The sequence below is a fragment of the Rhincodon typus genome, chromosome 7 (genome assembly GCF_021869965.1).
Source record: "Rhincodon typus isolate 14 chromosome 7, sRhiTyp1.1, whole genome shotgun sequence".
Taxonomy (NCBI): Eukaryota; Metazoa; Chordata; class Chondrichthyes; order Orectolobiformes; family Rhincodontidae; genus Rhincodon; species Rhincodon typus.
This window is the reverse complement of record NC_063338.1, coordinates 71,215,734-71,233,189: the sequence shown is the minus strand read 5'-3', so window position 1 is coordinate 71,233,189 and position 17,456 is coordinate 71,215,734. Positions and strand designations below refer to the sequence as shown.

The following is a 17,456-nucleotide window of genomic DNA, read 5'->3' as shown; positions in this document are numbered from 1 at the left end:
TCCAGACCCGAAACGTCAGCTTTCCTGCTCCTATGATGCTGCTTGGCCTGCTGTGTTCATCCAGCTCTACACCTTGTTATCTCAGATTCTCCAGCATCTGCAGTTCCTACTATCTCTAAATTTAAGCCTGATGGTTTTGACAACATAGGACCAATCCTATTGTAAGGAATTGATATATCATTCAGAGTATAAAAGAAGGGGCAGTTGGGCAAAGACAGCAGAGCTAACTGCCACCTTCCAGAGTTAACAGCCTTCAACTCTCAAGAGACAATCATTGGCTCTCACAGACTCCTCTAATTCTCAGAGAAAGCACCATCTAAAGAACAAAGCTACCCATGGCACATCTAGTGAATATTCCTGACAGAAGAATTGACAGAGAAGTCACAGAACATTCCAGAAGACACACAACCTGGCTGTAATTTCAAGAGACTAAGTTTTACTCCTTTTTTTATTTTATTTTATATAAGTGGGACATGCATTTGTTGGAACAGCATATTATTAGAATCTTATTTTAATTGGAAATAGTTAGTAGTTAGAAGGAGTTTATTCAGTTTGTTAATAGTTTAGTTAATTTTTTCACTGTTTGAGTTAGATAAGTAAATTGTTACTTGTTAATTGTAAAGTGAGTGTCAGGGGTTTATTTTATTTAACCACTGGAAGTTGCCAAAAGGCAGGTTACACCACTTTCCACAATCCTTTTACAAATTGCAGGGTTCGGCGCACCTCTTTGGGTGTTTCGGTTTTAGTTCTTAGAGGGGGTCAACCTCCGTTTTATAACATCTTAAAAATATGAGTACCAGAAATTATGCAATATGTTAACTGCACTGACGCCATTAATGTGCAAGTAATATCAACAACTGACACTTTAGCTTTTGTGTTATCTGTGTATAACATACATGTCTTTTTAATACTTCTTGCATTTATTTATATACAGGGGGGACAGAAATGAGAAAGAACTGTTTTAAATATTACTGTTTGAATGAGTGGTTGTAGTTTTTAGAACCAAGTAACATGTTTTCTATGGCAGTCATTGCAAATGACTGTTTTAACAAGCAGTAATTGAAGATCAGATTGTAGACAACTTAGAGCAAAGTGTGTGCATTGAAGCAGTTCTTGTTGTCGACAAGAAGTTGGTTAGTCTGTGGACTAGTAACAGATATCAATAATGGATACCTTTTGCTTCCCAACAACTCTCCAATGGATTCTTGGGTGGCTGAGCAGCTTGGACATGAAAATTACTTATAGAAACAGAGAGAAACAGAGAGAGAGAGACAGAGAGAGACAGAGAGGAAAATAAATGTGCAGACTTTCTCCGAACCCAGAAGCTGCCTCTTCTCTGCAGTCAAAAACTCATTTTAAAACTGAAGAAAACCAGTTATCCTTCCTGCGTCAGTTGCTACAAGTTGTGACTTTAGAATTGATAAATTAGAGATATTTCTCAGGTGACTTAACCATTCTGTACTAATCATAAACCAATGGAAGCATCCAGAGAGAAAACAAAAATCTGAACAACAAGGAGTCTGACCAGCTGAAGAAAGATCATCTCTCCTTCGGAGCCAAGAAGCAAAGGCAGCTGAACTGACCTAGTTTTTCTACCTCTGCCAATCTATTTTCCCTTTTTGCTTGTCTCTATGTATGAATGTTTGTAAGTAGAAGTTTATAAAATTTATAAGGGGAATTTCAGTTAGTAGTATTATATGCCAATATTTATCTGTAGCTATAGTGTAATTACTCATAATAAATAATAAAAGAAACCTGGCCCATGTTTTCTACCAACCCTGAACTGAAAGTCAGCTAAACTGGGAGTTGAATGTATTTTCCCTCCATCTAACAAGAATAGCACACGTTAGAGGTTAACATTGAAACAATGTGATATGCACGATGTCTGTGCTGGTTCTTCACTGGCACAATTCAGCAGAGGAAGAGCTGAGTAAAATGTAAAACACAGGCTCTGGCTGTATCATTCAGTGCTCAAGGCTATTCTAATATATTTTCCATTAGTTTGACACCTGAGGTGGTTTAGCAAGGCTTGAGGAAGATCACTTGGGGCTGTCTTCAGCTAAAATTAAGGTCAAACTACAATTTTTAAACCAATGCCTGAGACATTTAATGACTCTGCACGTGACAGAGAAAACTATCTCATCATTCAGTGCAATGCAGAGGATGTCAAATCTGTATAGTATTTAAAGACATTGTCAATTTCACCGATTCCATTAATTTAGATTGTAAAATTGTGATGTAAGTACTTTTAGACATGATATTAAATTTCACACTTGTTGAGAAATTTAACAATTTTGCTATATGTAACTAGATCCTGCAACGATTATACCATGTTACCATGATTCTTTATTTCTTTGTATTTTCCCACCTGTTTTAGCATGAAAGATTTGTGATGTAATCACATATCAATATTATGGCTGTATTCATTGAACTGTTATTATTTCCCCTTCTCATGTCCTTTGGCTTTCATAAGGTGCGGACTGCTGATATCCTATGGGAGGACATAAGAATAAGAGTAAATTTTAGTCTTTTTAACAACAGGGGTAATGTGAGTGAGAGGTCAAAATCATGCCCAGTGCTTTTCTTCCTGCACCATTCACACCCTTGTTATTTTAATGATCTATTCCTGGCTTCACATTCGTTGACCAACATTGACAAGTTCAAATTACAAATCAAGTTCCAACAATGTCCTATCTCCTCTTCATTGCATTTTAACACGGGATTACAGATGCCTTACACATGCTAATGTTAGTGTGATTGGTGTTGCAGAGCTCTTGAAGCTCTTGAAGCTCTTGAATTTCCTTTTTTTGGTTTCTGGGATATGGGTGTCACTGGGAAAGCCAACATTTTTGCCCATCTCAAATGATCAATTCTCAATTATAATAGGTGGCCCTCAATGTCAACTCCCTGGATCACAGGATTTGTACTGTCTCGTTTGCAAGGAGAGTTGCTAGATTATGTCTTTTTTTCATACATCTACTGCCCTGCAACCCTCTACTTGGCACTTATTTTTAAAATTTTGTATGATAGCCATTTCCTGCTTTTAGAAAAGTAGCCCAAACCCCTCAAACTACATCAGATAAAGGGGGTTGCAAACAGAGGACTACTCCCAGCACAGAGTATCCACAGGCTAAGCTGCCTCACCTCTTGGTCTTAGGTAAGGAAGCGCTAATCACAAAGGCAGAGAAGGACCAGCAATTGGAAAGAATAGCAGGATGAAAATTTCAGAGGTGAATTATAGGTGAGTTTGTTGGGCCTCGAGGAAATGCCCCTTTTTGTGCCCCACAAGCAAGGGAATATCAAACAGTTTTATTCAAACATTAAATATTTCTTTAACAATAGCAAACAGTGCTCCATTGCTGTTGAATGAGATCCTGTAGGTCTTCCATAGCGTATTCAAAGTTGGTTACTTAAAACCATTATGATGTCATAAATTTTCATCTGATTGTTATTTCTTAACTTTCTGAGTTATCAGCTATGGATGTTCAGATCTGCTCAAGTCTGTGTCCTATTATGGAGAATTTACATATCTTCACATTTCCTTCCTATCTGTTTTTGAGTGTAAACATGCAGGAACGTGTAAATGGTAATTGACTTGTCAATTTTCAATTCAACAGATGTAGGCTCAGTTGAGGGTCTGGCATATCACAAAGCCTGGGATACACTTTACTGGACAAGTTCTACAACATCAACTATTACAAGACATACTATTGACCAAAACAGGTTTGGAGCTTTCAACCAAGAAATCATTGTTGCAATGTCTCCTAATGACCATCCTCATGTACTTGCATTGGATGAGTGCCACAAGTAAGAAGCTTATTTGCTTTTTTTTTTACAGTTCATTAGATATGTAGTATGTAATTGCCATTTTAATATAATACTATTTTCTCATTATCTAGCACTATATTAAGAGTATACAATTTTAAAGAAATTAATTTATTTGATACTTGTTGTTATGTCTATTTTCACTTCTCAGTACATGGAAATTAACATCTTTACTGTATTTAACCATGTGTATCATTCATAAAATCATAGAATCCCTACACTGTAGAAGCAGGCCATTCTGCCTACTGAGTCCACACCAACCCTCTGAACAGCATCCCACCCAGACTCAAACTCCTGCCCTATCCCTGCATTTCCCATGATTAATCCACCTAGCCTGCACATCCCTAGACACTGTGGGCAATTTAGCATGGCCAATCCACCTAACCTGCACATCTTTGGACAATGGGAGGAAACTTACGCAGACATGAGGAGCATGTGCAAACTCCACACAGACAGTTGCCCAAGAGTCGAAATAAACCCTGAGACTGTGAATCAGCTGTGCTAACCACTGAGCCACTGTGCTGCCCCTTATTCTTCAATAAGAAACCAAGAAATTGATCTGCTCTCAATTCTCTTGAATGGTGTTCTTAAATTTGAGACTGGGTGTACACAAAGATTGAACTCTGCCTATGACAAAGCAGATTGTTTCCATTTCATGGTTCCTCCAAATTGATTGGCTAAAATCCAGAGCTGGAGAATGATAGCTGTGTTTTACCTCTGTGTAATTACTTATTGAAACTTTAACACACTTCATCCTCACGCAGCTCATTAAAAATTTTATTTTGACTTTATCATCTTAATGGCACAGTACATTTTATGAAATATATGGGGTATCCCAATTGGAGAGCTCACAGAGTTGATTTCTTCAACACTGATGAATCTTTCGTTTCAGTTTTAAAATGAAATAAAAGCAAGAATTCAGCCATAATGAGTTCAACTGAAAATCGTTATAGTTCAAAACGTTCTTCCAAAGACAGGCTTCATGACACACCATCAAGGAAAAAAGTGTTATGTCTAGAGTATACTGCCCACTTTCTAAACCTGGATTCAGAGTATTTATGATCAAGGGACAAACAGAAAGAAGAAAATGCATGTTTGACAGGAAAACACATTCATTAAAAGAAAATATACTTTGATAGCACTTCTCAATGTGCTGAAGTTATGATCTTTCCATTTAAGTGTATGTTTGTTGCTCCATTTCTGTATGATTTGTGAAATATTGCATCATATTAGACTTAACTTTGAGTGATTGTGGTAAAAACATATTGTTTCAGCCATAAAGCAACCCAGCTTTAAAATAAAACTGAGTAGATCAATCCATTTTAGAAATAGTGTTTGTGTGAAAATTATCTGTGGTTTCATTTTGTTTTTATGTCTTTTTAAATACAGTTAGTACTTGCAAACTGAGTTCAAAATGATTTTTAAAATAAGTGAAGAGTAAACTGTGTTTCAGTTGGTTACGTTCTTGCCTTTCAATCAGAAGGTTGTGGGTTCAAGACCTGTTCTGAACTGGAGGATGACCTCCTAACCAATATTAATAGATTGTTGCACTGCTGGAGATGTTGTTTTTCACATGAGATGTTCAACCAAAATCTCACCTGCCTTCTAAAGTGAATGCAAAAGATCCTTGACTCTACTTTGAATAGGAGGATCATTACCACTATTTATTCCTCAATCAACAAAATGTAAAACTGATTATCAGATTATTATCACATTTCACTACATTGGACTTTTCTGTGTACAAATTAGCTGCCATATTTCCTACATTACGACAGTGACTATGCTCAATAAAATGATTCATAGGCTGTAAAGTATTTTGGGACATTCTAATATTAGTAAAGCTGCTACATAAAGACATCTTAATTTCTATTAGTCACTTAGCATTTACTGTATTGATTTAAACAACAATCCAATTGTAGCCTTCACAAGTAATTTATATTGTGTTAGTACTCATGATATGTTGAGCCATAGGATCATAATGGCACATTAGGCTTCTCAATACCATTAAAGCTCTCTGTAAAGTTATCCACTCAATCCCAGATAGTGTTTATATTATTTCTAATTGTTGCCAGACCTCTGCGGAAGTTATATTCCTTAGGTTTATATTTATGGAATATGAATGCTCTGCAAAACTACTTATTGATTAGGAACTAGCTTCATTCGGTGGGAATGAAAATTCAAACATTGCTTACAGCCAAATTACCTTACATTGAACGAGCCCAGAGTTGAATTGTTTCCTCTCTGATTTCTGTATCTTAAATTAATTGCTCTGGCAATCAGTCTACGATGCAAAACTGTTTGACGTTTATGGTAATTTACAATATCACTCATAAAACTAAACTAAAAGCTGTAGGAAATGGGCATGTGACATTTATGTGGCACTCTGAAATGTTTACTAAACTGCTTTAGTGAGGCTCACTGTTGTATTTCTTTCATCTCCTATTTGTCATCCTTCCTTGAAAAGAACATGTTTTTAATCCAAAGCAGAAACGTTAAAAATGTTTCTTCTTTGGATTAAAAAAATGTTCTTTAAAAGTGTTTCTTTGTCAGCATAAAGATAAGCCCTAGTTATAAAGCAGAGCTAAACATTGATCCAAAAAAATCATATTGCAGTTCTTATTGGGTTAGGGGGAAAATAAGTATGTTTTCTAAATGAAGAAATATATTTATATATTTTACTATCATCCTATTGATGCCTTTTCGCTGTATTCAATAAAATGAGACCTAATGATCCATGTTAAATAAATAATCAATAAAATACTGAACAATTCTAGGATTGGATTTTTGAGTCATAGAGTCATACAGCATAGAAACAGGCCCTATGGCCCACCATATCTATTCTGACCAACAAACAGCAAACTAGACTTACTCAGATTTACCTACACTTCATCCATAGTCTCCTGTGCACTGGCATTTTAAGTGCTCGTCTAGGTGCTTCCTAAATGTTGCAATGGCACGTGACTCCACCATCCTCTCAGGCAGACTGTTCCATTTATCAATCACTTTCTGGATGAAGAAGGTTTTATCTTATTGGAATCAAACAAGGAACAAAAATTGGTGCTGGGACTTTTGCTGTTTGTTATGTATATTGATGACTTAGATGTGAATCTAGAAAATATAATTAGTAAGTCCGCAGATGACGTGAAAATTGTTAATAGCAAGGAGGATGGTCTCAGGCTACAGTTTGATAATGATCAGCTGGTCCTGATAAGTGTGCAATGATGCATTTTGGGAAGTCTAATGACGGAATGATAAACACAATAAAAGGTAGGTCTCTGGGGAGTGTTGAGGAACAAAGGGACATTGAACAAGGAGCATTGATAGAACTTAAACTGCTTTTATTCAGTTAGTGCCATGGCTAAACTTATGTCTACCTGCATGGTTAAGTGGAGCTTTGCTTGTTGGCCTCAGTCCCACGCACAAATGAGGGCCGATGTTCTTCTCAGTCTGAAGATGGAGGCTTAAATTTATGACCCTTGACTCAAAAGTGAAAGGGCAACTTCTTTTTTCCCATTTTGCAGTTTATTCATAGAATCCCTACAGTGGGGAAATAGGCCCTTAAGTGCAAAAAGTCCACATTGACCCTCAGAGCACCCCACCCAGACCCATCCCCCTATAACGCACCTAACGTACACATCCCTGGGCACTATGGGCAATTTAGAATGACCAATCCATCTAGCCTGCACATCTTTGGACTGTGGGAGAAAACCGGAGCACCCAAAGGAAACCCACGCAGACACAGGGAGAATGTGCAAACTCCACACAGACAGTCACCCGAGGGTGGAATCGAACATGGGTCCCTAGCACTGTGAGGCAGCAGTGCTAATCACTGAGCCACCGTGCTGCAGTATTTGTTTATTTTAAAGTCAATCTATGCTATGAGAGATACTTCACAACATTGTGACATTTCAAAGTTGTCAGCTAGTCTTAAAAATATTTCCATTAAAACACTCTTGTTATGTTTCATTGTGAAAACTGTGTAAAATTGGTAAATTAGAATTATGTTATTTTGCGTTGAAATTATGCACAAAGAGTCCTTAAACATTGTTTTCAATGACTCAAATCAAATTACTGGGTAACTTAACTACTTTTCAATGAAAATTTGAAAATAAGGGTGAACATATTACAAGGGAAAAATCTAACATGTTATTATGTCACTTGAGCAACATAGATAAGGTGAATCGCCAAGGTCTTTTCCCTCGAGTTAAGGGAGTACAAAACTAGAGGCCTTTAAGGTAAGAGGGGAAAGATTTACAAAGATCCTGAGAGGCAACTTTTTCACACAGAGGGAGGTTCATATATGAAACAAACTGCCCGAGGAAGTGGTCAAGGTAGGTACCATTATAACATTTAAAAGATATTTGGACAGGTACATGGCTAGGAGAGGTTTAAAGGGAAATGGGCCAAGTGCAGGCAAATGGGATTAGTTCAGTTTAGGAAAGCTGGTCATCATGGGTGAGTTGGATTGAAGGGTCTGTTTCCATGCTGTATGACTCAATGGAGGGTTTTTAAATCATCAGATTGGAGGTGGCAGGGGGAAGGATCCCCAAGAAATAGAAGCAATTTCCCATTTGCAAAACTGGAAAGGAGAGCCTAAGCTCTCGAAGCTCCTAATGCACTGAATGCATTAATGACAAGGTAGCATACTGAGTTAGAAAACAGAAACAGTATTATGGTACCAATATGGGAACAGGAAAGGAATTTCCCACACATAGCTAAATGATAGAGTTAAAGGACAAATTAAAGCCATTTTCATCAGAGGCTAAATAGGATATTTCAATCAGCCCACTGGCCATTGAACTGGCAGAGATGTCCTCCCAGTGGTAGACAGGAATGTATAGAGCTCTCTGTTAATTTTAAGGCATCGCACATCCATCATACCGACCTGGTCTGTATGCAGCACTTAGAGAGTTTTCCATGATGTTGGTGGTCCATTTGTTGATAAATATGCTGACAGGAACCTCAAAATCAAAATGCCTGTATTCCCTCTTCATTAAAATGGCAAGCCAGAGGTCTTTCAGTGTTGGAAGTTCCCTCATTGTCCCTTAGCTTTAAGTGTCCATGCTCACTACTAAGATGGCAGGAAAATATTGAGTCATTAACTGGTTAATCAAGTTGCTGTTGAATGGCAGGTTGTGACAGGTTGCAGGGATAGAATCAGCAGATCATCCATATGACGACCTGGTTCATGTCTTTAAAGTTAGAAAATGATAGGGTAGTGAAAACAGCATGTTTCTTCTTTTGGGGACAGCATAACTGGAGACCATTGATAAGATTTAGTCACCAAGTCAGCCAATAGTAAATTCAGAAGATACCTCTCCATCAAAAGAGTGGCAAGAATCTGGAAATGATTATGTGATGATAACGGCGACGGCAAACTATTCATACAAAAACAGAAATTGCTGGAGAAACTGTTGGTACTTAGCTTCAATTATTTGGTTTCAGTACCAGACACTTTTCATCAACTATAAATAAAATTACAAAGGACAAATACTGATCTAAATGGCTGTTGTGATCACCTGACTAAGAAACTAAGCTCATGAAACTATCAGTAGATAAAAGATTAGATGGATCCAAATGAACATTTATAAAAAGGCACTGAAATACAAATCTGTGTTACATCTTTCCAGAAGTTCCACATTGATAATTAAAGGTTGTTTCCCCATCTGAATACACTGCAGACAATCAGCAGACTCAGAAATACATAAGTGAATCTGTCAATAAAAGCAACAGAGCAGATAACAAGGAAATATTAATTTGTAAGCAACAACCGGAAGGCAGTCTCTCTCTCAAAACCTCAAAAACAGCTGCCCATTGAAAAATGAACTTCAAACAATATCTTTTCAGTGAGATCTTAACTTCAATGACACTGAAGAAACAAGACAACAATTAGATATTTAAGATTCCGGTTTAAGATGTAATATCTGAAAAACTCATAAGAATTTTAAACTGCAGCTGCGAGTACCTTCTTGTCTATCAATCGACACTTTTCTGCTGCACTCTTCTTAAGCTTAGTACCTGTGTGTATATATGTTTTAGATGATGTATGTTCTCACTTTTTTCGGTGTGGAATAGGTAATAAAGCTCCACACTCTACCACTCGAGAAAACCAAGAAATTGACTGTTCTTCACTTTGATTTGGTTTACAAAGTTTAATTGAAGAGTTTCAGCTACAGCTTAAACGTTGTTGCAGACGAGGTTAAAAAGAGGGGTGAAAGTTACCCTTCCTCACCTGTTAATCATAACTACCACAGGGAGTGGTTGAAGTGAATAGTACATGACATTTAAAGGGAAATTAGAAAAGCATTTGACAGAGAAGGAAATAGAGGGTTACAGAAATTGTAGATTTAAAGAGAAGTTGGGGAGAAGTTCAACTGGGACCTTAAAGCTGATATGTACTGGTTGGATCGAATAGCCTGTTGCTAGGCCATATATCCACTGTAGTTCTGTGAAAATGTTGTGGAGTCACTGTGGGTCGTATTAATTTAATTGTTGCATACCATGAAAGCAAGTTCAATTGTTTTTTGTGCACTAAGTAATGGTGAATTAATTTTAGGTGACACAATGATGACTTGTGTTACCAAATAAAAATGGAATTGTGTAATTTATATATCAGTGGAGTTCTAATTTATTGATAAACTGTCAAATGATATTTTCTGCAGTGGACTCAAGATGCTCTTTACAAATGAATTTGATTTGATATGCTTTTTCCTAACGTCATACAGCTTAATGTTCTGGACAAACTGGAATGAACAACAACCAAGTATAATGAAAGCAACCTTGTCTGGAGGAAATGTTCAAGTCATTGTCAGCACAGACATTTTCACACCAAATGGACTGACAATTGATCATAAAGCAGAGAAACTGTACTTCTCCGATGGCTCTGTTGGACGAATTGAAAGGTGTGAATATGATGGGACACAGCGATATGTAAGTCATTAATTTTATATTCAAATATTTTTTAAAAAGTTGAGGTAGCATCTGATCTCATCTGTAGGGTTTCTACATGAATTATAAATGTTTTAACTGACTGTTACATCAGTGACTGATGCATGTATTTTGTGCGTGCAACAATGTGGAAAAATTTACGGTTATGCACTTTGGCAGGAAGAACAGAGGAGCTGAATACAATCTAAATGGAGAAAAACTGCAGAAAGCAATGGAACAGTAGGATTTGGGAGTTCTCATTCATTAATCACAAAAAACCAGCATCAATATTCAGTGGGTAATAATAGGGAAAGCAAATAGAATGTTGGTCTTTATTTCAAAGGGAATGGAGGTTATAAGTGGAGATGTCTTGCTAAAAATGTACAAGGCACGAGTCAGACCATAGCTTGAACACTGTGAACAGATTTTTGGACCACTAATTGAAGAGGAGTTGATGGCCAAGTGGTATTATGGCTAAATTATTAATCCAGAAATTTGCTAATGCTCTGGGGATTCAGTTTCAAATTCCACTATGGCAGATGGTGCAAATTGAATTCAACAAAAATTATCTGGAATGAAAATCTGCTGATGATCATGAAACCATTGCTAAATATTAGAAAAAAACTCATCTGGGTCACTGATGTCCTTCAGCGAAGAAATTCTGCCAGCCTCACCTTGTCTGGCCTACATGTGACTCCAGATCCATAGCATTTTAATTGACTGCACTTAACTGCTAGCAAGCCATTCAGTTGTATCAATCTCAACAAAGAAATGAAACCCAACAGACCTAGCATTGACCTACGAGCCAGAAAAGAAAACAAAACAAAAGAAACAGCCCTGTTGACTCTACAAAGTCTTCCTTACTAACGTCTGGGGGCTAATGCCAATATTGGGAGAGCTAACTCACAAACTAGTCAAGCAACAACCTGACACAATCATAGTAATGGAATCATGCCTTACAGATAATGTCCCAGACACCACCATCACCATCTGTGGATATGTCCTGTCTCACCAGCAGGACAAACCTAGCAGAGGTGGTAGCATTGTGGTATGCAGTTGGGAGGGAGTTTCCCTGGGAGTCCTCAACGTTGAATCTGGACCCAATGAAGTCTCAGGATAAACACAGACAAGGAAACCTCCTGCTGATGAGCACATGCTGTCCTCCCTCAGGTGATGAATTGGTACTCTTCCATGTTGAACAACACTTGGAGGAAGCACTGAGGATGGCAAGGGCACAAAATGTACTCTGGGTGGAGGATTTTCAATGGCCACCAAGAAGAGTGGCTTGGCAGCAGCACTACTCAGTGAGCTGGTCAGGTCCTAAAGGACAAAGCAGCTAGACTGGGCCTGAGGCAGTTGGTGAGGGAACCAAAGGGGGAAAAACACGTTTGATCTGATTCTTATCAATCTGCCAGTTGTAGATACATCTGTCCAATTGCAGTATTGGTAAGAGTGAGCACCACGCAATCGTTGTGGAGGCGAAGTCTTGCCTCCACGTTGAGAATACTCTCCATTGTGTTTTGTGGTGCTTTCATCATGCTAAATGAGACAGATTTTGAATACGTCTAGCAAATCAAGTTGTGTATCCATGAGGTCATGAACGGCAGCACAGCCTGCAATCTCATGGCCCTGTATATCCCTCACTCACTAATTACCATCAAGCCTTTGGGCCAACCCTGGTTCAATGGAGAGTGCAGGAGCAGCTCTGGGCATACCTAAAAGTGAGGTGTGAATCTGGTGAAGTTACCAAACAGGACGACCTGCATGCCAAATCAGCATTAGCAGCAAGTGATAGACAGAGTTAAGCAATTCCATGGATCAGATCTGTACTCTACAGCCCTGACACATCCAACAGTGAGTGGTGGGTGGACAATGGAGGAGGCTCCACAAATATCCCCAATCTCAATGATGGAAGAGCTCAGCACATCAGTGCAAAAGATAGGCCTGAAGCAATCTTCAGCCAAAAGTGCAAATGATGATCCATCTCGGTCTCCTTCAGTAATCCACAGCATTTTAGATACCAGTCTTCAGCCAATTCAAGTCACTCCACATGATATCAAGAAACAATTGGAGGCACTGGATACTGCAAAGGCTACGGGCGCTGACAACGTTCTGACAATAGTACTGAAGATATGTAATCCAGAACTTGCCGCTCCCTTAGCCAAGCTGTTCTAATATAGTTACAACACTGGAATCTACCCGAAAATGTGGAAAATTGTCCAGGTATGTATATAAAAAGAAAGATAAATCCAACGTGGCCAATGACTGCCCCATCAGTCTACTTTTGATTATCAATCAAACATGATGGAATGTGTCATCAAAAGTGCTATCAAGCAGCTCAGTGATGCTCAATTTGGGTTCCATCAGGGCCACACTGCTCTTAGCCTCATTACAGCCTTTGTTCAAACATGGACAAAAGAGCTGAATTCCGGAGGTGAGATGGGAGTGACAGCCTTGACATCAAATTTGCATTCGACCATGTGTGGCATCAAAGAGCTCTCGCAAAATTGGAATCAGTAGGAATCAGGGGCAAACTCCTCGCTGGTTGGGGTAACGCCTGGCATATAGGAAGATGGTTGTGGTTGTTTGAGGTCAGTCATCTCAGCTCCAGGACATCTCTGCAGGAGTTCCTCAGATTATTTGGTTTGTTTATTGTCACGTGCATTTTGTGACAAAATACAGTTAAAAGTGTTGTGTAGTTTTGCAAGTCTAGGGCGCCATTTTAAAACACAGAAAAATAAACCAAAAATAAAGCATAAAGGCAGAAAAATAAAGAAATAAAGAAAAAGTGTTCAACTTTACAATCCTTCTTGTTAAGTGCTCTGCCATGGTCCTCTTCGCCGTCCCACAGCTCAAACAAAAGTCGTCACTCTTCAGCATCATCTCACTTCTTCTAAACTCCTCACCACAATGAGCCCTTGCTGGTCCTTGCCAGTGCAGATACCACCAATGTCACTGGGTAACCCACTGGCTCCAACTCGCCTCCACTACCGCCTCCATGAATCTGTGCTGGACGCCGCCATCGCCTACAGGAACCTAAACCTGCTTCCATCCCAGCAGCCATGAATCAGCGTTAGGACCACCTCATTGATGCAGGAGCCACCAGGAACCCAAATTTGCCTCCGATGCTGCTACCATGAGTCCGTGCTGTGTTCACTCGAGTCTGTGCTGGGCTCACTTGCCACGATCAATGCAAAGCTGCAGCCATGCTCTTCAACAACAGGTAAGTAAAATAAAAGAGAAAAAAGAGGCAAAAGAAAATGAGAGAGATAAAAAGTAAAAGAATTGGAAAGAAAAGCGGACAGAGCAGAAGACCCCCGTGCTCAGAAACCCTACTCCACTGCCATCTTACCGGAAGGGGAGTGTCCTAGACCAAACCATCTTCAGCTGCTTTATTGATAATCTTCCGTCTACCATAATGTCAGAAGTGGGAATGTTTTGACAATGGTTGCACAATGATCAGTGCCATTTGTGACTCCTCACATATTGAAGCAGTCCATATTTAAATGCAACAAGAATCTGGGCAATATCCAGGCTTGGGCTGCCAAGTGGTAAATAATATTTGTATCACACAAATCCAAGGCAATGACCATCTCCAACAATTCGACCACAGACCCTTGACATTCAGTGATATTACCATCACTGAATCCCCCCACAGTCAAAACCATTGAGGTTACCATTGGCCAGAAACTCAACTGGACCTGGCCATAAACACAGTGCCTACAAAAGCACTTCAGAAGCCAGAAATACTGCAATGAGCATTTCATCTCCTGACTCTTCAAAGTATGTCCATCAACAGGCACAAGTTATGAGTGTGATGGAATACTCCCCACTTGCCTGGTTGGGTGCACCTCCAATAACATTCAAGAAGCTTGACACCATCCAAGACAAAACATGCTGCTTGATAGACACCAGATCCACAAGCATTTACTCTAGCCATCAGCAATGCACAGTCGCAGCAATGTGTACTATCAACAAGATGCATGGCAGAAATTCATCAAGGCTCCTCAGACAACACCTTCCAAGAACACAGTACTTCCATCAAGAAGGATAAGGGCAGCAGACACATGAGAACATTACAATGTATAAGTTCTCATCCAAGCCACTCACCATCCTGACTTAGAAATATATCGCCGTCCCTTCATTGGATCAAAGTCCTGGAATTCCCTCTCGAAGAGCATTTTGGGTCATTCTACAGCACGTGCACATTCAGGGATGACAATATTGTTGAATATCAAGGGTCTGTGGTCGAATTGTTGGAGATGGTCATTGCCTTGCATATGTGTGATACAAATGTTATTTACGACTTGGCAGCCCAATCATCTTTTCAAAGGGAACTAGGGACAGGTTATGAATTCTAGCCAGCCAGCGATATCCACACCTCATGAGTGAAAAATAAATAAAAACTAACATTGATGGAGGCCCAGTAAATGTTTCGCGCGGCTGATTGCAAGTTTGGAAGGATTGTCTTATGGAGGATAAGTTGGGTAGATTGGGCCTGTGCTGGTCAGGAAATAGAAGAATGAGAAGCAAATTGATTCAAACATACATTCAAGAACTTAACAAGGTAGACACAGAAAGGTTGTTTCTGCTTGTGGGAGAGTTTAGGAATTAGGGCATATCTTAGAATTGGGGGTGGGGTGGTCAGGCATTTAAGACAGAGATGAGGGGGATTTTCTTCTTACAGAGCTTTGTGAACCTGTGGATTTTTTAAAATCACAGACTGGGTGATTGAGTACATTCGAGACTGAGATAGACAGATTTTTAATCTGTAATGGAATCAAAAGTTATGGGAAAAAGCAGGAGTTGAGGATTTTTTTCATTCACAGGATGAGGGCATCACTGGCTAGGCCAGCATTTATTGCCCATCCATAAATGCTCACAAGGCAGTTAAGAGTCAACTACATTGTGTTGGGTCTTGATACATGTAGGCCAGACCAGATAAGGACGGTAGTTTCCTTCCCTAAAGGACGTTAGTGAACCAGATTAGTTTTTCCTGACAATCGACAATGGATTCATGGTCATCATTAGATTCTTAATTCCAGATTTGTATTGAGTTCAAATTTCATCATCTGCTATGGCAAGATTTGTACCCAGATCCCCAGAACATTATCTGTGTCCCTGAATTAATAGTCCAGTGATAGTACCACTAGGCCATCACCTTCCCATGGCCAGATTATCAGATCATTACCAGATCAGCCAAGATCTCTTGAGTGATGGAGCAGACCTGATGCACTGAATGGCCTGTTTCTGCTATGTCTATTGGTCATAACCAATCAGTGAAAAGACTGACCAGTTTGCTTTTTAATAGAAAACAAACAAGCAGATAGCTCATTTCAACCAGATGATTCACCAACTGATATTCCACTTGGATCCCACTGTAATTGCTTTCTCTTCTGACCAGGCAAGGACATCCATCTGAAACTGGCAGGATTTCTCTCTTTAATTTTAACTATGTCTCCATTATGGAAAGACATCTCCACTAGCCACCCCCACAGCCAAGCTGATCCTGTATACCTACAGCACTAACAACTACCTGGAAATGTGAGAAATTACCCAGGTATGTCCTGTCCACAAAGAAAAAGGACAAATTCAACCCATCAAATAGCATCAGTCGACTCTCAGTCATTAGTAAAACGATGGAAAGGTTTGTTAACAGTCCTGGTATGTGACACTTGCAAAGGAATTAACTGCTTACTAATGCTCAGTTTAGGACTGGAGAGGGCCACTCAGCTCCTGATCTCATTCCAATTTTGATCCAAAATTGTATTAAAGAATTGAACTCAAGAGGTGAGGTAAGAGTAACTAACCTTAATATCAAAGCAGCATTATACTCAGTGTGGCATCAAGGAACTAGCAAAACTAGATTTCGTGGTGTTGTGATCCCAGCCACTGATCCTACTAGATAAATCAGATCCCAGAGTGAGACCTGGTCTGATAGACCATAAGTTTTATTTTGCTTTTGTAAATGGTTTAGGACAGAAAACCATTGATTTTGTTTTATATGCTGATGCTGTGAGATCTGGAAAACACAATTAAATTTAGTGATTGAATATCAACAAGGAAAGGTTAAATATGTGCTTGAGCTGAAAGAGGAAAAGGCACAGTGGAACAAGATGGCTACATGGGAGCTTGACTATTGCCAGTGTGGAGGATAAACACCCTATTTCTTTCGTGTGCATGTGTACATATGCAGAGAATCACTCTGTAGGCATTGGACAGTATAGTTATCAAGAGGGACTCCAGCTGTGCTTTTGGTCCACATTGAATACTTCATGAGAATTAATATCAGGGTCCTCCACAACCACTGCTTTTCTAAATTAACCTGTACAAGAAGACATATTTCAACAGTCAAGGGAATGAACAGAAGTGTAAAGCATTCAGATCCAATAATAAATTGACAACAACTGAATTCTATTTGGTGGGAAATTAGGGACTGGATTTTACATGCACCCAATGGGAGTGTTTTTGACAGGACAGACTCAGAAAATAGGGTGTGTGCCCAGCCCATCAGCATCTCATGCACCCCTGAACTCATGCGCTTAATATGAAGTTTGGGTAGGTACTGTAATACATAGCCTGCCAATTATATGTAAATACAATTATTGAAACACAATTGACCCAAACATTAGAGATAGTACGTACTGCCGATGCTGGAGAATCTGAGATAACAAGGTGTAGAGCTGGATGAACACAGCAGGCCA

The 17,456-nt window shown here is 39.1% G+C and overlaps 1 protein-coding gene across 1 annotated transcript in view; it reads left to right on the top strand.

Moving 5' to 3' along the window:
• The window catches only part of LOC109911043 (low-density lipoprotein receptor-related protein 1-like), a 1,753,343-nt gene that overhangs the window by 1,436,629 nt on the left and 299,258 nt on the right, over nt 1-17,456 (top strand). Inside the window, exons 42-43 of the mRNA XM_048599379.1 lie at nt 3,618-3,807; nt 10,551-10,759. Coding sequence (XP_048455336.1) covers nt 3,618-3,807; nt 10,551-10,759 — 399 coding nt within the window. The remainder of the gene's footprint in view (nt 1-3,617; nt 3,808-10,550; nt 10,760-17,456) is intronic.